Source organism: Pieris rapae, chromosome 17, assembly GCF_905147795.1.
Source record: "Pieris rapae chromosome 17, ilPieRapa1.1, whole genome shotgun sequence".
Taxonomy (NCBI): domain Eukaryota; kingdom Metazoa; phylum Arthropoda; class Insecta; order Lepidoptera; family Pieridae; genus Pieris; species Pieris rapae.
The window spans coordinates 7,462,089-7,484,614 of record NC_059525.1 but is presented as its reverse complement, the minus strand read 5'-3'; the positions used below and the strand labels follow the sequence as shown (position 1 = coordinate 7,484,614).

Sequence of the window (22,526 nt, the reverse complement as noted above, 5' to 3'; positions counted from 1 at the left end):
CAACCTACTTATTCATAATCTAAGTTTTGCATAAATTCAAAGTAAATATGCCCAAAAGAAATATTGTTGAACTATGAATATACATATAACTTTTTGGCAATTAATTGAGTATCATTTCTGTGCATAGCAAAATTAATTTTCTTTAAATGTAACTTAGATCTTATTTATAAAGAGGCCACAAATATAACATACGTTTCTGTCGTCAGTTCGATTACATAGGGACTTTTGTTAAACATTATTGCCTATATACTATAAACGTTACTCTTATGAAATGTAAGAAAAATATCATTACTCGTTAACTGAATTAGCCTAGCAGTGCTGTGCAGTGAGTCGAGGGTGTACGGACGGGACGCCGCGGCGAGCGTACGAGCGTACTAACGTGCGAGCGTGCACGTCCCAGCCGTTGTGCGTACACGTTGCGCTAACGTACCTTACAACTCCCTTTCCTCTACGTCTATCCTATCCTTCCTACACTTAATATAACATATACCAATACAATACCATACAACACTTCACATAATGATCAAAACAACTATTTGTCATCTACATAAAATTTTTTCCAAATGTTTATATTAAAATATTTCTACTTATCGTAACCTTTACTTAGTTACAGCCAACTTTACAAATAATTGATACATTAGACTCTCAAATAGATCTCTACTAACTATTATTAATGGTAAAAAATAAAGAATAAAATACTTCTAAACATTGCATTTCAATCACATTAGGTTTAGTTATAATTATACAATAATAACATCTTTTTAAAACCCGAACATAAGTATTACAAGAACATTGATATCGTTGAGTTCTGGAATGGAAAATAGCACATTTAAATTCACTAACTGTTACACTTACATAATAATTATTGTTCTCCTGCATTGTTTGTAAAATACATTGCTTTTAGGTAGAGTTTCAGAAAAATAACAATCAAAATATATCAACTATGCTATATGCTGATATAGTCCATGATATATACCTTAATTAAAAATAACCCAAAGAAAAGTTAAACAGGTGGGTGTACCAAATAACAGTGCAGTGCGTTTGATAAGTACGGGATAGGCGATAAACAGTTAATATTAATACATAGGTGAGGTTATCGAATGAGGTAATAGATACAAGGAGATACTGCCGAGTGTCCCGACGCAAATCGGGGGCTGCAACCGAGACTGCCTCTCTTATTTGGTACGCGAGGTTTATCGACTGAACACGACCGACCCATAGTATCGCTGTAACATCAAGCCTCTACATCAAGGCACATACACGAACCTGCGCAATTGCGCTCAGCTCTCTTAAAGCGTACTATGCAATCGAAGCGACCGCGTCGGCCTCCGTGCGAACGACTGACACGTTCACAAACCATGTGCTTCATTTCACCCTACTCCCTTAGGCGTAACCTTATGACAACTCACAAACACACAATTTGAGAGAATAATAAACGAGTTTCAAATAAATGCCGAATAGTTACAAAAGAACTTAAGGAACACTACAGCAGCAATCAAATTGCGAATACATTTGTACTACATAAAAACTTAATACACAACCATTTGCGCGAAAAAAGACTGAAAAAGTTCAACTTTTTGTCACAATGAAACAGGTAACAATAAAATATTCAAGCGTAAGTGGGGACTTCTCGCGCCTTCGAAAGATTCCCTTTATATCTAAATATTGAAACTTTGTAATCGACACATCTATCTAACGCGCGAGATATTGCATAATACCTGTTTCATTATCGTTTAATACTAGATCTTTAGAATAAATTTCTCATCACAGAGATTTGCACAAAAAATCCTCTAATATTAAGCCTATTGATATTCAATTATGAAAAATGCCTTATTACAATTATGTCCGATAAGAGTACGAATATTAAGGAGGATTATTACATGGTTGTTACGAGACGAGACAGCTTAAAACTAACACTATTATTATTATTTTGATATTGTTATTTTTACGTCACTGCAACACGCTTTATATAAAACTACATTGTACTTTCAAAAACAAAGGTGGTACCGAAAAATATACTTTATTATAAAAAACAACGCCAATACTTTTATTACTTTTAGAGAGATGCCACACACTACCAATAAATGCATCTAGTGCAAATAGATTGAAACTGTTTAATAGAAAACTTCCGAATGTTATCACGAACACAGAGAACTCATTCGAATAAGACATGTCAGACGATATGCAACGTTAAGGAAAAGAAATGTTCAGGCGACATCGGTGGTAATAATGGATACCTAACATCGTTATCAGTCTCTATTCGTACAGATGTCATGCGGTTTGGTTTGACTAAGACTCATTGGGATGGTCCTGCACAATGACAAGGTGGGTTCGATGACGCACTCCTACTAAGCGATGAGCTACGCGCTACGGGTGAGTTAACATCTACGCGCAGTACGTCGCATAGACGCGTGTCGCTGGCAGTAGGAAACCTCTAACAAAATAAATATTCTCATCCGACTCACTGGATAATATTAAAAATATTTTCTTAATCACAGCTATCAGTCTGTTAAAATTTAAATTAAGTATATTTCAGAATTGGATTAGTCGTTCCTCACTTATAGGTATTCAAGTACAATCAAGGTACAAAAGTGACTAAGTGTACAGTGCAGAGTATTGTTACAAGTCGCCAATACGAGTTGTACGATAAATTGGAACATTGGGAAATTTGGTCGTTGAAACTACGTTAAGTTTTGGTGGGACGCGACGCGTCGGGACCGTATCAATTCTCTTATAGTAATTGAACAATGAATATAAACTTCACACAGGTACAACAGAGATCTAATGAAAGAATAATACGAATACAACTAGTTATAAGGATATGATATAATTATGCTCGATAACAAAAGCACTAAAGCGATGTTCGAATGCGAGAGACTAGAGAAGCAACGTGTTGTGCTAGCGAGCAGTACCGGAGTCTACTGCATCAATTAACTTCGTGGAGGGGTCGGCTTTGATACACATACATAATAATTATATACATTACACGCGTTATACTCTTGTGAGAAAAATTAAAATGCATCATGAAAGGTATTTACGAGAAACGCGCTCAGTGACGAGCACTGGCGCCCATTGTACATTTGACGAGTACTGCTCAATGAACGAACGAACGGACTGAATGTTCACTTATTGGTCTACGATAACTATAAATATAGCAGTTAAAAATATTTTCGGCGATCACATTAATATTACATTAGAGAAATTTAGCTTAGTTCAACATTTTATCATGGCCCGCTGTTTACACGTAAAGTCACTCAGTACAATTTTTTTTTAAATATTTTGTATTAATCAATTATTTGTGTTTATCAACACCCTTTCACTTACAGCTATATACCAATAATACAAAAATCCATTTACTATAATTAAGGTAAATTTTAGATATTTAAACACTAAAATGTAAAATATGAAACATCCTAAATAAACTCTGATATTCCAATTATAGGCATTAGCTCAATTAATTAAATATATTCTTGAGTGACTATGACAAAAGAGAAATGCAATACAATAATACTACCCAACGATTCCCTTGTAACGAGTCACAGGGTCCAAGCTGCTCAGGCCGGCCTATCGTCTACGAACCACTAAGTCAAAGTGTTCGTATGTATATATTTGGTATTCATTTAATCGCACCACAAAACAAGACTAGAGGAATGATTGCCTCTTGTGTCGACGTCGGCGCCGCATCGCCGCCACTCCGCCACCTACCTCAATTATAAGGAAGACTAGTTTCATTGTAAGAATATCACCTAATGTGCTTCTATTGTATCAACGTACAAAAATATATATAAATTAGGACAACAAGCGAACATCACCTTATCAACTTAAAAAGGCCCTGAATTGTGCACTATACCTACGATTATGACGCCTAAACTAATACGTCACAAATTATGTCTTTTAGCATGCATCGGCGGTGAGCGCACATGAGATTTCGTAGACAATTTGGTCCCTACACAACTGTGACGGTGAAATGCGAAAGCGAGCTGAGATCGGTTCTTTGTGAAATGCTGCGCTTACCATGAGACTCGGTCCGACATACAACATATAAAAATATTCGTTTAAGAAAAATAAGTAGAAAAACTATTGTACCTATATCGTATTGGCCATATTTGCGAGCGCCAGCATTTAATCGAGACAGACAAAACAAGATGCCGTCAAAGATGGTCTATTTAATTTAAAAAAAAAATACATTAAAACTAATCATTGGAGCTGACAATACTAATTAAATTTTTACTCCGCTAAGGAAATGTTAAATATATAAATAATAAAAATAAAACAACAATATTATGAGCAACTACCATTAGAATACTTGAGCTAAATTAATAACCAGAGCAGCTTGGATTAGGGGGCCGTGATACGCGGCAGGTGGTGGTAGATGGCTGCCATTTGTACGGTCAACGTTTGTGATGTCGGAGATCCAAGAATATTATCTAATGGCATCAGACATCGACTTTGGCATTTAAGTATTATGGAATCGGTCACGAATAGGAATTCATGAAATTAAAAAAATAAATAGATATTATTTACACATAGGAATATATATATAAAATGTTGATTGATGACATAACACTTACAATAAAAGTAAAACGTAGCTAAGCTCATTAATGATTACACAAGGCGTTGGCGCGGGCCCCGGTGCTCGCAGCCTTATATTGTCTACACCTAGTCCGAGCGGTGCCTATCGCACGAATAACTTTGAAGGAAACGATTCAACCTGCCATCTTTTACGGTAACGTACCACAGTTCATTGAGGCACAATCATTGGTTTTTTATCATTTTTTTTTATTATTTTTCTTTTTTTTTATTTTTTTTTTACTTTTTTCTTACAATAAGTATCTATGATAGTTATTATTATAATTACTTTTAGGTACGTAAATTTATTCTAGTTAACAGAAACAAGTCACGTAAATGTTAGAAGTGAAAGCGTGAAGCGTATTAAAATCTTTAATATAATTTCACAATATATACATATTATAGTATATGTGTACGTTATAAATATACAACAACATAATAATAACACAGACTAAATTGCACGTGGCGCAAATGTGTGCAGGAAAATGACGCAGTCCATGAATCGAGTGGAGATTCAGTTAGCGCGGCGCAGACGCCACTCTTCACAACCTAGCCGGGATATTAAGGCTCGCGGACACGCTCTAGGCGGACACTCGGACGTCCATCGCAAGCTCGCGTGCAACCCCCCTAAAGGAGTGCGGCTGTCGCGACACAAGCGCCCCCGCTCGCCAGAGAACCGACAACTAACACCGCTACACCACACGCATTAATTAACTTTACTCAATTATTAAGTACTGATTACACGTTAACTGACTAAAAAGGCATGACTTCTATCGTCTTTAATCTATGGACACATACACTACAGGGCACTGGATCATTATACTTTCGTTACTTGGCTTGACTAAATTTAAAAATTGAAAAAATCTTATAAAAATTAATTTTTTTTTTCTTTCTTTTTAATCAATTTTATTGCTGTATTAAATTCATATTAAAAACCAGTAGGCAACTGCGCTTGAGGCATCGTGTTTCGGTGTATACGTGGACAGAAATACACCAGACGATTAAAAATAATATACTTTTATTCAACCTTATCAAATCGATAAAAGAAACACCCTCACATAAAATTGAGCTCGACAACAATAGAATTGACGTTGGCCTGCTATCGCACTATTGTTGCGCAGACGTAACACGAATGGTATAGGAACATCAGATCAATAACCCGTACCGCAAATAATTTCAAAACAATTTGGAAGATATGTCTAAGCAAATGCTATGAATTTTGTTCCAGCCACCGTCTCAATTCTTTGATACTGATTCTTTGGCACCTAACATTAGTCGCGATGACACGGTCATTATGGCCCCTATAAATACTCAGTGCATACGTGCCTTCGACAATCCAGAAGCGGGACTACAAAGGCGGCAAAGAATACGCAACCGTCCAGTACTTGGGAAGTTGTTATGTGAACACATAGAGAACTAGAGCTACGTATCCGAAGCGATCGTTACCAAACTCACGAACACACTTTATATTACTTTGTGAAGAGTACACGAGCGCGTGGCTCGCTAAGGTACAGCGAATACTTACAGCTAACTTAGCACTAATCGTTAATAAGATCACTGGAAGATGCTCAATGTACGAGAAACGCTTTCGTGAACGCTGCAGAAATATTCATGGCGGCCAAATCTCGCTTCGACGACGCCTGGGCCCCTTTGCCCATACCCCATAATATACTGGTAATGATATAATATTTTGGCAGAGTATCTCTGTGGCACACCATCAATAAATTAAAGTAAATAAAAATGTAAATAAACTTTTATATAACGAACATTTACAAGTGCGATCGTTGCCGTAAAATATCATACGCCTATAGACTTAAGTTAGCTTAGACTACGATGATCGTAATACCGAGACGTCTACCGCTACAGGTATATTATTAACAGAATATCTAAAGCATATGTCACTTTGAATAACGTTCAAATTGAGCCTATAGAAAATACCACAAATCTTTCATTAAATAGATATTGATATGGCTAAATTTAAGTTAGAACTTTATACTTATCTATACACAAAAGTGTAATATTTAAATTACCGTCAATTATAGTACTTTATAACATGTCTCACAAATGTATGTAATATAAAATGATAAAACAATTTTTAATTTAATATATTAGGTTACCCTTACATTAATCGTATAATCTAGATAATCGTTTTATATATTTATTTAAACATAAAGTGGCACTTGAATCACAAATACTGGAAAAAATTTGGGGAATCGGCATCGGCGGTGCCTCGACGGCTCGGCTCCTCCACTTCTCTAACTCGCTAACTCCTTAGGCAAGATCACATCACGGGGCGAGCCGGCCGCCTCCCTTCAGACTATACGGCTTAAAGGAATTTATCGCTACTAGAATGCACTTCCAATCTCAATCTTTTTTTTGTTTTTTTTTTTTTTATTTTACGTATTATTTATAAAATTTAAAGACTAATAAAACATATTCAATCCGGGTAAAATGCACTTAAAAGTTATTGCTGATTAAAATATCACTACTGGAAAACGAGAGCTCGACGAGCGAATTCGAAATAAATAATATAAATACGACACGGTAAGCGAATAAAAACGACAAAAAAAAAACGCGAAAGAAAAACTTGGAACGCAATCATCCGCGCGGCGAAACAGCAACAGCCCGCGGACGCAACAAAATAAATACACGCTAACATATGCCACTCGTACGGAAGGAAAACTGACGCTTGTAGTCCGCGTAGGAATCGCGGCCGTTCGATTTTTAAAATCACTCGGAATTCCATTTTTGAATTTCACGTTCGGCCTACAAAGGTTAGTTTCGGTACAAGCGACACGGCACGGGACGAGTGAGTGAGGTAGCCCGCGACTCTAACCCTACCGCCGACACTACCATATTTGGTGCTCGCGACGACGCGTGCGCACGCGCGTCTTACACGCGCCCGCGCGCACCACTCGCGACTATCTAACGCTAACGGCTAAATACTACAATGAACACTTACGAAACAGACGATAGTATGTGGACAGTTGGCTACCGCGGGCGGGTGTAGGCGTCCCAGAATCTGCTAGACGAGACGTCCCTCGGCCCGCCCGCACCACGTGACTAGGCGAAAATCCCACTCAGGGGAAAGCGTAATTACAACTAGACACCTATTTCGGTCCGAACCTTTACATTTGTACATAGCGGCGCGGACAAAAGTGTGCAACTTCGGAACACTAATTTGTATTGGTGCCCGATTTGTGCTTTGGAAAGTTGCACAAATTTGTTGACACGCAATTTAAGTGGATCGTGAGACACGTTGAGACCTTATAGATGTTAGGACTTATCTAAGGATGCTTAAATGGACTCTCCACCGAGTAGATCCGGGGGCAGGAACGAGTTGAGACCGGAGGGTGTAGCGCGAGCCTCGTGCTGGTCGGGCCAGAGCCCGGGGAATCCGCCCCAGTTTTCTTGCTGCAAAATCAATCATGTTAATATTTTTGGCTCATTCATTTCTATAAAACGTATTACAAGAGCATCAAAAAAATAAAAATATAATGTACCTTAGAGCCTCCACCGGCTCTCCAAGCGGGTCCGCCGCTGGACCCGAGATGCTGCAGAAGGAGCTGCACGTCTGATTCGACTGGAGACTCCGCAAATATAGTAGTGTTGCTTAGCACACAGTTGTTGAGGGCCATTTGAGCCTGTTACCATAATAACATAAACTTTATTATTCTCATTAATTAACCAAATAAAATAATAAATAATCAATATTACTAAATTAACTAGAAATAATGTAGTGATATAAATAAGGGAACTACGTCTTAAATTCAAATAATATTAAACAAAAGAGAAAAACTTAATACAGTCAAAATCTATTATACCTGCATCGAAGGGACAACTAATACTTGGTCGTAAAAACCGATAGCCGGTGGCGTTGTTATTAAGACACCTATATATAGATATAGAATGAAGCCGCGACCTTTGATTTTGGTTTATATATTATTGTGTGCTTATCTTATGTAAAGTATATATGTTTTTTTGTAAAACTTATGTTTACTTTAATTGTGATACATTTAAGATTATTTTGTAAAATTATCCGTAGATTTAGTATGTATGATGTCATATACTTAATAAATAAATATAGCCGGTATGTTGTTCTAAACTGTTTTGACTGTATATTTTCAATTAAATTTCACTAAAGGAATATGTTTTCAATTGGCAGATGAATATTTGGCCTTACCTTAGCAGCCTCTTCGCGTGTGGAGTAGCGAGCGAGAGCAACCCCTTGGTTAAGGTACAGATGGAAGTTCTGCAATGGACCATGCTGTACGCACAGTGTCTTCAAAGTAGATCCGTCGATCTGATAACAAATTTTTCTTTTTTATTATCTTTATACCTTTTTACTATCTTTATATTCTTAGTTCAAGTCTATTAAAATTGCCAGAGACCACAAAAGTTACTTTCTGTAGATAATTTATATTAAATTCCTATATTAATCCTCCATTTTCCATAGCTTACATAAAACGCTTACATAAAAACCACTTTTTGACATACACGAATTTAATTTATTTTTAGCAAAACATCATTAAATTGCACAGTAATGGGTGATTTCTATAAACTAAATATCATCTAACTGTATATAAAAAACAATGGACAAATAAAAAAACATTTCATCAGAAATAATAGTTTAAACCAATTTAATAGTGTAAGATGCGAAATTAAAACCCCGTTAAGCTAGGCCAAGGCAATATCGATATTCTTTTGTTATATTTGCATACATTAGACAATTGAAAACAAGTTATTGTATCGGATTACGACATGAGACGATAGAGTATTACAAAACAATATTTAGCACATTGAATTAAATATGTTTTTTGACTACTTGAATACAATAATTTCGATTAAATTTTTTTAAGTCAAAATTTTGACATTGATTTTCATACAAATAATTTACGTACTTGTCAAACTAAACATTTCTAACTAATATTACAGTTTCGAGTATGATATCAGCATGTATATAATATCTCATAATTGAATACATAAAACCCATATGCAAACAAACTAGAATGCGAGTTTGTTGGACTCGTTTGTTTTTTTTTAAATTCTGGTATAAACTAGTTGTACGGTTCACACGCACAACTCAACTTGGCACCTGCGTGAATATTTTTAAAAGGCCAACTAGAATCATCATTATATTTTATTTAACGTTCAAAAGTGCTATTACACGGGTCAACATGAAATTTGACTTTGATTGCAAAGCATTAAATTTCGGTAGTTTAGGTCGTAATAAGACGGAAAAAAAATATATGGCATGAAAAACTTTGCTTTTGTTCTTAGAAGACTGATTGAACGAAATTTTAAAAAATCTCGGATTTTAATTTTTGATTGAAAATAAAATTATTGAAATAAAAATGTTTATTATATTTTTATTAAGTTTTACTATCAAATTAGCTTACAGAAAAGTGGAAAATAACTTAAAAGTGCACACTTTTCATAGCTACTTTCTATCAATAAACCCCTAATGACTATATTATCCCATCCATATAATATAGCCCATCATGTTTTCATTGTATTGGCAAGTATTATTATTATATCTATCACATAAGCAAACTTTATACCGAAAAAAGGTATTTTCTTTTCGTTTTTGTGCATAACTAACTGGAAAATAATAGTATAAACTTTAGGAAAAAGAACGAAATTTTTTTTGTAGAGTCGTGTTATAGGTGGGTCTTATCATAATCCAAGTTTGTCTTAATATTACCTTTATGACGTCATATTTAAAGAGTTGTATCTTACAACCCATAAAAGTTAATTTAAACGTATTTGCCGCTTACCTGAGCAGTAAGATTCTTCAGCAGCAGCCAAGTTGAGGCCTGCCAAGATGGGACGCTACGGGAGTTATTCGAGTGGTGCTGGGGCCACTTGTTAAGTCCGGGTGGGGCGACTCTACCCTTTGCTCCCCATGCGTCAGTCTTCAGCCCCCCAGCGCTTGTCACGGGGGGGTAGCTCCAGGTGGAGGAGGAGAGGCTTCTTTCCCCTCCGGGTGGGGAGGTCTTCCCACCGAGCATATCCGAATCTTTGATAGCGGTGAGTGAAAGTGGAGATCGCACTACTGATCCAGGAGTCATGGCTGGATCGTCTTCTACAGTCTTTAGTTGATTACCCTGGGTAATAGATATTTGTTTATATTAAACAGGCATTCCTACTAAATAATAAATAAAAACTTTATGACAAAAGGGTTGTGACAAGATTGATATGTCGCTAGTCGCCACACTAGGGAAGCCCTGTGTTGTGGGTCACTAGAAGACAATTACTCCGTGGTGCATGTTTAAAACAATCAAAAACAGTTAAATACAAATAATAATAAATAATATTATTATTTAATAATAAATATTAGTTTAGCAACGATACTTACTAACTCCTGTACATCAAAAATGTATGGCTATGAGTCTCGCGTCCGTATTAATAAGAATAAACTGAAGTTTTTTACTATGGGACAGGATGCTATATATTATGATAAACAAGCGGTGTGTTGCCGACCTTTCAAGGAATGTAACGCTCTTTTCTTAAGTCGTATCAGTTTGTAAATACTTCACTAGCAGTTAGTTTCACAAAGCGGTCTGAGAAGCGTCAGAAAGTGTTTTAAAAACCACTGTTTTGGAACGCCAGGCGTCACAATAGAATAAAAACTTCCATTACTTTGGTACAAAACATAACACTTTTAAACTTAACCCTGAAGGGCTCATAATGAATGCAATCAACGCAAAAAAAAACACAGTTTACATAAAATGAAAAAAAAAGGAAAGTTATTACACCATACACATATAAGATCTTCATACCAAACCAAATATAAGAACCTATATAAACAGACAGACAAATCTCACCTTCCAAGGTTTGCCAGGTTCAAACTCCGGCACGAGATCATAAACGGGTGGATGCGTGTGCGCAGGCCAGTCCTTGCCGTCGGCCACGTCGGCGCCTTCGCCCCACTCGGCCCCGCGTCCTACGCCCCAAGTGCTGCAAACACATTAACTCCTATATCTCATAGCTCCCAAAAAACCAACAAATTCTTTTTCTAAAACATACTTCAAATTAAAAAAAAAATTTTTTTTGTTAAAACAAGGTTAGATATACTTTAAATAAGGAAAATCTTTTATTTTTATTTACTTTAAAATTATTATACAGTCAATGACAGACTTTATTATATTAAGACTATTAATGAATTATGGACCACATGCTATTTGTTATAGAACAGAAGGCAAACGGGCAGGAGACACATCTGATTTGCTTCGCCCATGGACTCTCAATACCTGAGAGGAGCTCGCGAGTGTGTTGCCGGACTTTTAATTATTGGTATGGGGCCGTTCATAAACTACGTTCGCATACAAGGGGGGGGGAGGGGTCTGGCCGAGTGTGACAAGATGTGACAAGGGGGGAGGGGGGGTATAGGGCAGCGTGACGTTCGCCGTTTATTACATGACATGAGCGCTCACAACGGGTTTCTTTGTTTTTCCAATACTTGAGAGAGTAACGTTTCCACGTACCCTGCGCTCTCGATTCAGTAACAAATGAAAATACTATTTCTCTAGAATTTATCATACTCAGTAGGGGGGGGGGGGGGGGGGGGGGTCGTAGTTTTTGTGACGAAATATTTCTAGGGGGGGGTCACAAAAAGTGTGACACAGCGTGACAATGGGGGGGGGGGGTCAAAAAAAGCTGATTTCAGTGTGACGTATTTTATGAACGGCCCTTATGCTATTAACCTTATAATCATTAGAGTGTCTCACGTCTAACTAGATATATAACTTACGAGTCGGGCTGCAAGCCCATCTGGTTAAGTTGGGGGCTGGTGGCACTCTTAGCAGTACCAGGGGCGCGGCTGAAGTCCGTCCCTTCACTCTCCTTATCTAGAGACGGCAGCTTCCACTGGTTCAGTCGCGATTGTTGGTTTGTGGCGCCATATCCCTACACAAATATTATATTCTCACTATTGGAATATATGAAAAAGAATACAGTTGGTGTGCTATATTTATTTGTATATTAAAACATGGACGTCATAGTTTGACAGCCTAAATAGACTTGATACTTAATTTGAAATGATATCATGTTTGCAGTAGCAATTTTGTATTTTATTTTATTTTAATTTTGAACTTTATTATATTGACTTAGGAGTTGTAAGAATATTATTATTATTTATAAAACACTAAAATCTTTTGTAACGACATCGAAGGTACTACTGAGATTTAGTCGTTAAAACTAATAATCGTAACAGCCTTTGTCGTTGTTAATAAAAACCTTATACTATAGAATTCGGCCGGGACATTTGATATAACCTGTGTATGTTGTACTAAAATTTGGCTGTATATATGTAGCAGTAAAGGAGTTAATTAAATCTCTAGACAGTTGATTAAATCTACTTGCGGTGTAAATAAAAAAATAATATTTTACTATTCAGGATGATGCAACGCCAAAAAAAATTTAAAAAAAAACTTACACCCTGTGAATCTTTGCCAATTGTCATATCGCTGAAGTTGTTGCCGAGCTGAGTCAATGGATCATGGCTCTGCTTGTACAAATCAGCGCCACCAGCTTGCTGCTTCATGTATAGAGCTTGCTGGTTTACTATTTGGTTCTGAAAAAATATATATACATATATTAAATGTATTTACTTATTTCTCCTACCGACCTAATATAAAATAGTTTGAGTTATGAAATCTAACATTAATTAAATTACACATATATATTTTACTTAATAATTAGAACCGTAAACCAAATGTTAGCAATCGTTGCACATTTGAAGCTAAAATGGCAGTCATTTTTTTACTTTTTTTCTACACTCATAAATGGTAATACAACATTCGTGTTTCCGATAATGTCCAAAAAGGTCAACTGTTCTGTATTGAGGTATAACCTACATTTATGAACCCTTAAAAGCCAAGTTTTTGTTAACGTCGTAACCACACCTAAGTTTTTGTCTGTTATTAGCTCATAATTTAAACATTTAAAATTAGTTGACACCTTCAAACAGTGTTAGGCACTAACAAATAATAGAATTTTTGCCAGTTCCTTCAACGGACAATGAAAAAGGTCTATTATTCCGAATTCTGCCTTTTTCAGAAGGACTTTACTTCATGCACATGAAGTAGCGGCGGACGATGGCGCTTTCTGACGTACCCATCAAACAAAACGTGTGTCATACAATTTAAATAATACAAAACAATAAAAATATAAAATCTATTTCGAGAAAAAAAAAATAGTATTACCTGTAATGCGGTAATCTGCTGCTTCGTCTTGGAGACCTGCATGGAGTACTGAAGTGCCAGGGACGAATTGGCCTTTGAAATGGCCAATGTGTGTTGTTGCATCAATTGTTGAAGCACCTTTATCTGTTAAAACAAATTCATTAAGAAAACTCTCATTATTTAGAAAAAAATCTTTAAAGTCATAAACACAAATAGAAGGTAAATTAATTTTAAACTAGTTAAACATAACATATGCTCTGTAGGTACTTGAAGAACAAACAAAGTCTATGGTGGCAACATCCCTTTAATAATGTAAAATAAAATAATACTTAATAATATAAATTTTATAATAATAATGTAATCCTAAATAATATTCTAAAAACATAAATTAATAGAGGTTATTGTATTGTATTAAAAATAAATTATTGAATGAAATTTGGATAATAAAACAAAAACAACAAAATCTATTATTTATAATATTGATTGTCTTGTGACACAAAGGGTATCGTCTATTTTACTGCAATAGACGATGCTGTAGATTGCCTAATCCTAATTCTATTTTCGACTTTAATTTCCTTAACTGTTAATTGAAAAATAATATGCGTAAATTAAATATGATTATCACGTCAAAAACGTGTTCAAGAATGGTACATCGTAGGAACTGGCGCGACGCCATCTTGTCTACAGAAGCGTTTTGGCGGGTTCTTGAATTTATGAATTTGATTCGAATTTTAAAAACCATACATATAAACAGAATTAAAAACATCAATTTGTATAGCTTCTATAGTAACAAATACATAATGAGAATTTTGTCTGTCCAAAGTAATTATGAAACGGCTATTTGAGTATACTCTAATTCAAGAGAGAATTGAATTATTTTGTTAAAATGTACATTTAAAGATTGACTTAATCATATTAATCGTTATAAATTACACAGTAAAAAACTACTTTCAACATTAAAACTCCATTACGTGTAATTACCGAGTAACGATGCTACACTGTGACTGTTAATTGTAAAACTCATTAGTTCTTGTTTAATTAAAGTGTACTGTGTTAAGTACAAGTTTATCTATTGAAGCACTTTATTAGAACCTTTTAACTCTTAAAAGTTGTTCACGTTCTCCTCTCAAACATAAGGTCATGACTTCCCATCCCTACTGTGCAATGTTTCTGATACTATAATATACCAATTGGAATTAAGACTTTTGATTAATAATGAATATCATTTTTTTTTAAATACGTAATTGAAGGTGTAATCTGTCATTATTATTTTGTGTTTTTTGACATTTGTATTGTAGAGTTTAATTTTAATTTGTTGAATTCTTTTTTCAAAATCTACTTTCAAGAACTGTCACACATAGAAACTTTTTTCTTACTTTTTGAGCATTACATTCAATGTATGATAAGGAATTGATTCAAATATGGGCCTAAATCAGTATTAGTAGTACAAGCAAACGCAGCTCAAGTCGCTCCATATATATTTTGGTAAATAAATAAATATATTGTTTACCTGTTGTAAGAGTTGGTTAAGTAGAACCAAGGTTTGTGGAGCAAGCGGCTGGTTCAATATCTGATGGTTGAGGTATCCAGCGGTCACAGCCATTTGTATCTGTTGAACTAGCATCCGAAGCTGGGCTGTGCTGGGTTGGCTGCTATTTCCAGAACCGCTGGATTTTTACAAAATATATTATAGTATATAGTATTTATTTTAGAGGCTTTAAAATGAAATCTATAAAAATTTTAATTTTAATTTTTTATACAAAAAAACAACATTTACTTTTAACTAGATTTTTAACTCTTTAACTAATTTATGTGATATTTAACCAAAGTACTCTTAACAGACAATTTTAATGATTATTTTGGTATCTATTATAAGATCCAGGTTTTTCTCACCTGTTATGATTAAAGGATGGATGATGCTGAACCGCATGCGGAGGTGGCTGGTTCAGCAGCTTCTGTACCACTGCTGGCGAAACTGACGGAACTGCCGGTTGCTGCTGGAACGGTCCATGGTGGAAGTGGTCATCCCGACGCCAGCTATCACCGCGAGCGGCTGCTAGCATCTCTGCCGCCTCTTCTACGTTCATATCGCGGCTACGCAGAGCTGCCTCGGCTTCTTCCTTTTTGTATCCCATTTCCAAGAGAATTCTAGGATATTGAATTTTGTGTTATTTTATATTATGTTACTATATTGTTAGTTATGGATAAATAGATTTAGGAGTTTAATTTTTTAATGTTTTTATCTAGAATAGTTGGTGTGGGATTTTGGAATTCGATCGTATTAGTAATTACTGTTAAGATAGAAAAATGTAGTAAAAATAAATAAATAATAAATTATGTCTGTAAAATGTGCCTGTGTCAATTTAAATATAACTTTACCTATAAATAACTGTTATAGATAATGGTAGAATACTAACCTGAACTGTTTACTATTCCAGACCATCTCCTTAGTCAGCTGCTTGCCGATGGAACCTCCCTGAGGCGGTTTGGGGCCTCCCCACTCGGCGATATCATCAGGCCAGGCCCCAGCGGGACCGGCCGGCTTCGGCTTCGGTACGGGCCATAGACCGGGAGCGGAACTGTCCGACCAGGATGGGACGTCACGATCGGGCCAGCCCGCGTGGGACTCCTCCCAGGAGCCATTTCGCTGGGAGTGCGTGGCCCAGACACCTTCCGGCTTCGAGGGGGTGGGTGGGATCCTCGACGGGGCGGGGGGGCCTTGGGGCGCACCTCTAGCCATGCCGCCGCCCATGCCCGAGCGTTGGGCCCATAGGGACGTACCGTCGTCGAAGGCACCCGCTGCGCGCCGCGCAGCCGGCGGAGAAGGCTCCTCCCAACCGCTCACCTTGATACCGTCCTTCGGTCCCTACAATAAAATTCTATTATTAAGACAATAAATTCTAAGACCGCTATTTCATTAATATAACACAAGTGAATTTTACGACGTATAACAGACAACCTTCAAGGTTTGTGTGAAAATAGAATACTAGCAGTCAAAATATAAATTCAAATGTATTAAGAGAGCAATATTATAAATGACCATATTATGTCATTTATATTTATCAGACCACTGTTACGGCTGTCATTCCTACGAAAGTGGTTTATACAGTGGATTTCATCTTGGTTGTAGCGACAATTTAGCTATTACGATGTTAAATCTAATTCCGTTGAATTTAAAGCATACTTTAGTACAAAATTCATGCGGTTTCATCGATTTGATGTAATGACGAGTTCGATGGAGCGACTGGTTTAATAAATAATATGAAACAAATTCCTAGAAATTCCATGGAGATATTGCGACCGGAGTCAGCCGCCAAAGACAAAGTATATATATAAGATTTCTTTTACAAACATTTCTTATCTACTGTTTACATTTACATAGATTGGTCAGCAACCCTTTACCTATTGTTTATAGATATCAGCTAAGTAGGAGTTTCGGTGTTAAATTTATACATCAATTTTAAATTTGATTTTAGACTTATTTTTTTTAATGTACCGGTGAATAAAAAACTATGTGCAATTGTTCTCAATAATATAAAACACCTGTACATGTCTTTATCTCAACCACTGCCCTTCATCGTCGTCATACGCAAAATCCACTGTATTTTGATTTTTTATATATGTAATGCAATACTTTGTTTTTACTTGCTATGACTAACTTTATAACATTTAAAAAACTTTTTCTTATAAATTTTTACCGTTTTTTTTAAATTAATTAATTTTAAAATTTAACGAAATTTTTACCTGAGAACCCCATTGGTTAACAGCACCACTAGGCATCATCTTGTTGGGAGCGGCAGCCGTATGCTGATGATGTTGATTCCACATATCGCCATTGAGGCGGCCGGATATCCCTCCGCGCAGTTCTGGGGGTTGCTGTCGGGGGTCTGGGGTGCGATGGGCGTCCAGTCTGGGGTCAGATGGCCGGTGAGGTTCACCCCAAGCGTTCCAGTCGTCTTTCTTTGGTACTGCCCACTGCTGCGAGTGAGACGGCGGTCCCCCAGCCCACTGTTGCTGCGGCGGTCCGGTCCATACGTTAGCAGAATCCGCGGCGTCGTCGTCTTCGCCCCACGTCCCACCAATGTTTGTAGTGGGGGTGTGACCCCAGGGCGTCTTGGACGCGGGTTGCGGCGGAGGTTGTCCACCGTTCCTCAAGTGGGCCTCCCATAGGTCGGTTCCAAGAAAAGCACCATTATTAATATTTGGTTTCCAAGGCGGTGGCCCTGCAGCCGCGTCCACCTTAGCTCCGGGTTCGGGAGAGCCAGGCACATCCCAATTTGTGTCTTGGTTAACGTGTTGCTATAAAAAAAACACATATAAATCTCAATTTTAGAAATTTGAAAAAATTACTAAATATCGGTCTACTTACGCCGCCCCAGCCATCTTGACTGAATAGTGCCTCCCTCATAGAATTAAGTTGTTCTATTTTCGCAGAGGACGTATTATTTGTCGAGTTTCCATTGTTGCCATTTGAAGTCGGTCCATTCGCATTGGCATTTGCGTTTGCCATATTACTCCCGCTTCCGTTTCCGTTTGTACCTAAAAATTACAAAAACAAAAAGGTTTTAATCAAACTCATTAATTTCTAATGCTACCAATTAGTGATCATTTGAGTCACTTGATTAATGATACATCAAAACAGTACTTTTGGGCTATGAATGCTGTGATTAGTTAATGACTATTTATGGATAGCAAATTGTAAAAGCCTGTGATTGAGGCTACATTGAACTTGTTAAAATCATGATTAAATATATGTACGACTAAAAAACTCGTACAAATTAATTAAATAATAGATCCTTTTAAAGTTAATACCATTGCTCGAAGGCGCACTGTTATTGTTGGATTGGGAATTTGGCATGTTTGGTGGGGAGCTTTGCCAATTTTGTGATGCCGCACTGGTCGGCGGTATTTGATTGCCACTGCCCTTATTGCTGTTCACTGCAAGCAAACAACTCATCAATATTTGTGTCCTTAATTACTTTTTTTTTATTTCAAATTTACTATGTAGAAACCCAACTTTGATGATATTATTAACTAGTGAGTTAGAAGGACATCAATAAATATTACAATATACGTCAGTTAGCAACAATATAATTTAATACATAAATCCTATTAGAATAATGAGTTTTAAATTTTAATTTAAAAAAATATATTAGAGTAGCTGGTTTTAATGAAATGGATAGAGGCAATCAATGTAAATTCAATTTTACATCTGCTACAGGAAAATTCGAAATATGAATGATTGCGTTCAGCATATATCAGTAAGTTGTGAAGACTTGAGAACATTTACCTAACCTAATCTAATAGTAATATATTAAATACATGATTTTTAGAAATAAAAAATAATCAACTAACTGTCGGCTTGTGAAGTCGGTGGTCGTTGATTGTTGTTCCATGGTTGAGTATTATTTGTCCCATTATTAGTTTGGACACTGGAATTACCACCCCAATTACCAGCTGCAAAAAAAATTGTATTTGTTTTTTTTTTAATTCCTATTATGCCTATATTAAATAGCTATTATACATTATTAATAAATGTTAAACTTAAGTCTTTTATAACCCTATATTGACAAATTTTCACAAACTTACTGACAAAAAAGATACTTTAAGACCCTAAAACCCAAGAGTATTTTACGTACCATTATTAGAAGTGGGTGGGCTTCCCCAGCCTGAGGCAGCATTTAGAGAGCCTTCACCGCCACCGCACAATCGCAAGCGACGAGGCACACCCCAAGTATCTATTTCTTCACTCTTCTTAATATCGTTCAAGATTCTTTGTTCATTCTCCGCCAATGCCAACATACCATCTAATGTCAGATCGCCATTTTTGAACGTCTTCAATACCGCCGACTGGCTCATTGAATCACCGACGCTCAATATCTTATTGTCATGGTGATTGTCTACAGACTTTTCATGTGTTATCATTCGAGTTTTGCAATTCATATTATTATGAGCAGACTCCATATTTAGTAATTGTGTCTTATTCGTGCAAGGTTCATCTCGTATAATACAAACTGAGGATTTAAAAGCGTAATCAGACTTGTTCATATACTCTGGCGCTCCAAACGCCATCTTATAGTTTAAGTTAAAGCTACTGAAATACGGGTCACTGTATGAGATACCCTGGACTGTTATGGCGTTAATCATTAAAGGAATGCAGTAGTTAGGCGTACCGCCAATCATTTGGTTTTGTTGGATCCTATCAACAAATTCTACATTATAAATATTATTATCTACCATTTTTACACTAACTCGCTGACTTTCATTCTTCTCTTCGACTCGCTTAAAAGCACCAATTTTATTTGTGATCACCACCATTGAGGTGGAGTAATTACATTGCATTGGTTCGGTAACAGTATCAATATTGGAGTAACAATTATCCTTAAATAGATATGGAACACATAATATTACAGAAACATTAGACATCAGACAATTATTATAAATAGAATAATTTTCTACAATATCCAGCTAAATTTATACTTATTTTCACAGATTGCATATTGTTTCAATTAAAGACTAAGTAACAATGGTTTGTAGTGATGCAGTCAATTAAGCAGGTAGCAGTGTTTAGTGCCTCTATAATAGAGGGCAAGAATGAGATCACCGCTGGAAGCTGCTGTGGATGCCTCTAGCCCCGAGTGGCCCAGCCCTAGAACAGAATGTTTTTGGTAATGGAATGCCAATATCCTGTGTGCATGATAAATAAAACTATGAGATGAAACATGTTTCAAAAAGTTTGTGCCATGTATCAACATGGTGTTGATTAACTATATACTATAATAGACATCAGCCTAAAATTATATTATGTAATCTTAAAATATATCAAAACCAGATATACTTTACGATACAGACTAATAATAATGCACTTGGAAACTAATGATAATAAAATATTTCATTTACAAACCTTATAGGACGGACGAGAGGCTGAGCTGTATATCACAGATAATGCGGGCTCGGCAGATCCTTTGAAGCAGCTTTGCAGTAGCTCGTCTCGTTTCACTTTGTCTGAATATAAAAAATACAAATTTATTATAGTAATACTTTTCAAAAAAATAACTAAATGGAACTTCTATATCAATGGTAATTGTACATAGCAAGCAACATCAATAATTTAAAAGAGCCTGTTAAAAACTCCACATTAAGTCAAAAATATTTGAGGTTATTTCAAGGACTACGGAACGTGAAAATGTATACTCTGTTTATTTTTTATTCTTTTTAAACAATAACTAGACATATTATACCAATCCATGTAACTTGGCTCCCGCTGGTATTAAAATTATAAAATTGACAGCATATTGCGTCGCGGACATGATAAGCGCATATCAAGCCACAGTAGCGATTCGCGAGTCGCAACGATTCGAACAACAAATTCACAAATCAATGATTACACTGATTTTAATACTGCACAGAAACGGAATTTAAGATAAAACCTCACTTTTCTCTAGATTATGATTTTCGTTTTAGTTTCAGAAGCAGGTACATAGTAGACTGATATTATATTTGTGTATATTTCGGCCTTGAGTGTCGATGTTGAATATCTACAGATTCTATACCTATATCTATGTTATATATTTATCTAGAGTACCTATCTACAATCTACAGCTAGAGTGAAAGTTAGGACGACCTATTAGCTTAATACAAAGCAGAAACCCGAATAAAAACATTTCCATACATGAAAAGACACTCAAATTTCACTTTAAGTCTAAAAAAACACCAAAATATCACAGTTTTGCAGGAGAAAATACAAAAAATTCTTACGTGACACGAACGAGCGCAACGGTGTTATATTACTAGTTAGAACGAGACAGACGTTCTGTGCGATCTTGACGCGCCGCTTATTAGAGCGAGACAATAGATACGCCCGAGAAAGCGATGCCATAAATGCTTAAAAGGTTCTATGATAATTTACATCACTTTGGTTATTATTTTACGGAACTATGACATTACCTTTGTTCTATAAGCTTGTTGGCACAATCACGATATAGATTTTTATAAAATTACAATCCCAAACCCCAAGAACACGACTTAGACGGCTGGATGGAATGATTTCGTCGTCGGGGTTCGCACGACAACTTGTATTACCAGACCTATTCTAGAAGGTTGCCATTTTCAATACAAACGAACGCTTACATAATACAAATTTTTCTTGGTCGATTAATAGTATGCGCTATACAATAAAGTTACAGTAGGTATATATTATGTTCTATAGCATCGTATCAAGTATATACATTAGATAGGTAGATGGAATGAGGTAGGTACATTATATTATGGTAGGTACATAAATACCGTTCCTACTTCGTGTTTCGCGACTTGAGCCGATACGCAAGTGCGACTTACGTTGATTCTCAACTCGCAATTTTTTATTCTAATCTGATGTTTTTATTACTTTGTCGCATAGGTCCATAAATCCTAATATTTCAAGGAATTCTATTTATTATGATTTTGTAGTTATTATAGATGTTGAAAATGTTTAAGACATTGAAAAATGCACTGGGTCTATAGCTTGTTCGCTCTAAGTGAATTCAGCCTGCATATTCAATCATTGTTTCGATAGGTCATAAATACTTAAAAGTGTATGTATCTGTGTATTTTGGAAATGAGTCTTGTTCCTATGCCACTATCATCTTTATTAGTACTGAATATTTACTCAGCTATTGAGTACCAATAAATATTATAATATTATCTCAACCCCAGGGGCTTTTATTATACTTGCTCGCTTTGCCGCGAATCACGATGTCCCGCGTCTCGAGTCTCGACTCTCGCGCAATGAAG

At 36.1% G+C, this 22,526-nt stretch overlaps 1 protein-coding gene across 6 annotated transcripts; it reads right to left on the bottom strand.

Moving 5' to 3' along the window:
- Window positions 1-2,089: 2,089 nt before the first annotated feature.
- LOC110997350 (protein Gawky) lies at window positions 2,090-21,821 on the bottom strand. Of its 6 annotated transcripts, none has more exons than XM_022265471.2 (18): window positions 21,702-21,821; window positions 20,659-20,759; window positions 19,394-20,403; window positions 19,110-19,211; window positions 18,567-18,692; window positions 18,124-18,293; window positions 17,499-18,053; window positions 16,172-16,620; window positions 15,648-15,902; window positions 15,265-15,421; window positions 13,776-13,898; window positions 13,007-13,144; window positions 12,323-12,477; window positions 11,397-11,529; window positions 10,347-10,676; window positions 8,753-8,872; window positions 8,073-8,213; window positions 2,090-7,983 (listed from the first exon to the last, which is right to left on the bottom strand). In XM_022265471.2, exons 3-18 carry the CDS (start codon window positions 20,178-20,180, stop codon window positions 7,867-7,869), a joined length of 3,858 nt encoding a protein of 1,285 aa, XP_022121163.2. In that variant the 5' UTR covers window positions 20,181-20,403; window positions 20,659-20,759; window positions 21,702-21,821; the 3' UTR covers window positions 2,090-7,866. The 6 variants fall into 6 exon arrangements, with proteins under 6 accessions (XP_022121163.2, XP_022121165.2, XP_045487825.1 ...); XM_022265473.2 differs by lacking the exon at window positions 21,702-21,821 and adding an exon at window positions 21,513-21,573; XM_045631869.1 differs by lacking the exon at window positions 21,702-21,821 and adding an exon at window positions 21,427-21,481.
- Window positions 21,822-22,526: the final 705 nt, after the last annotated feature.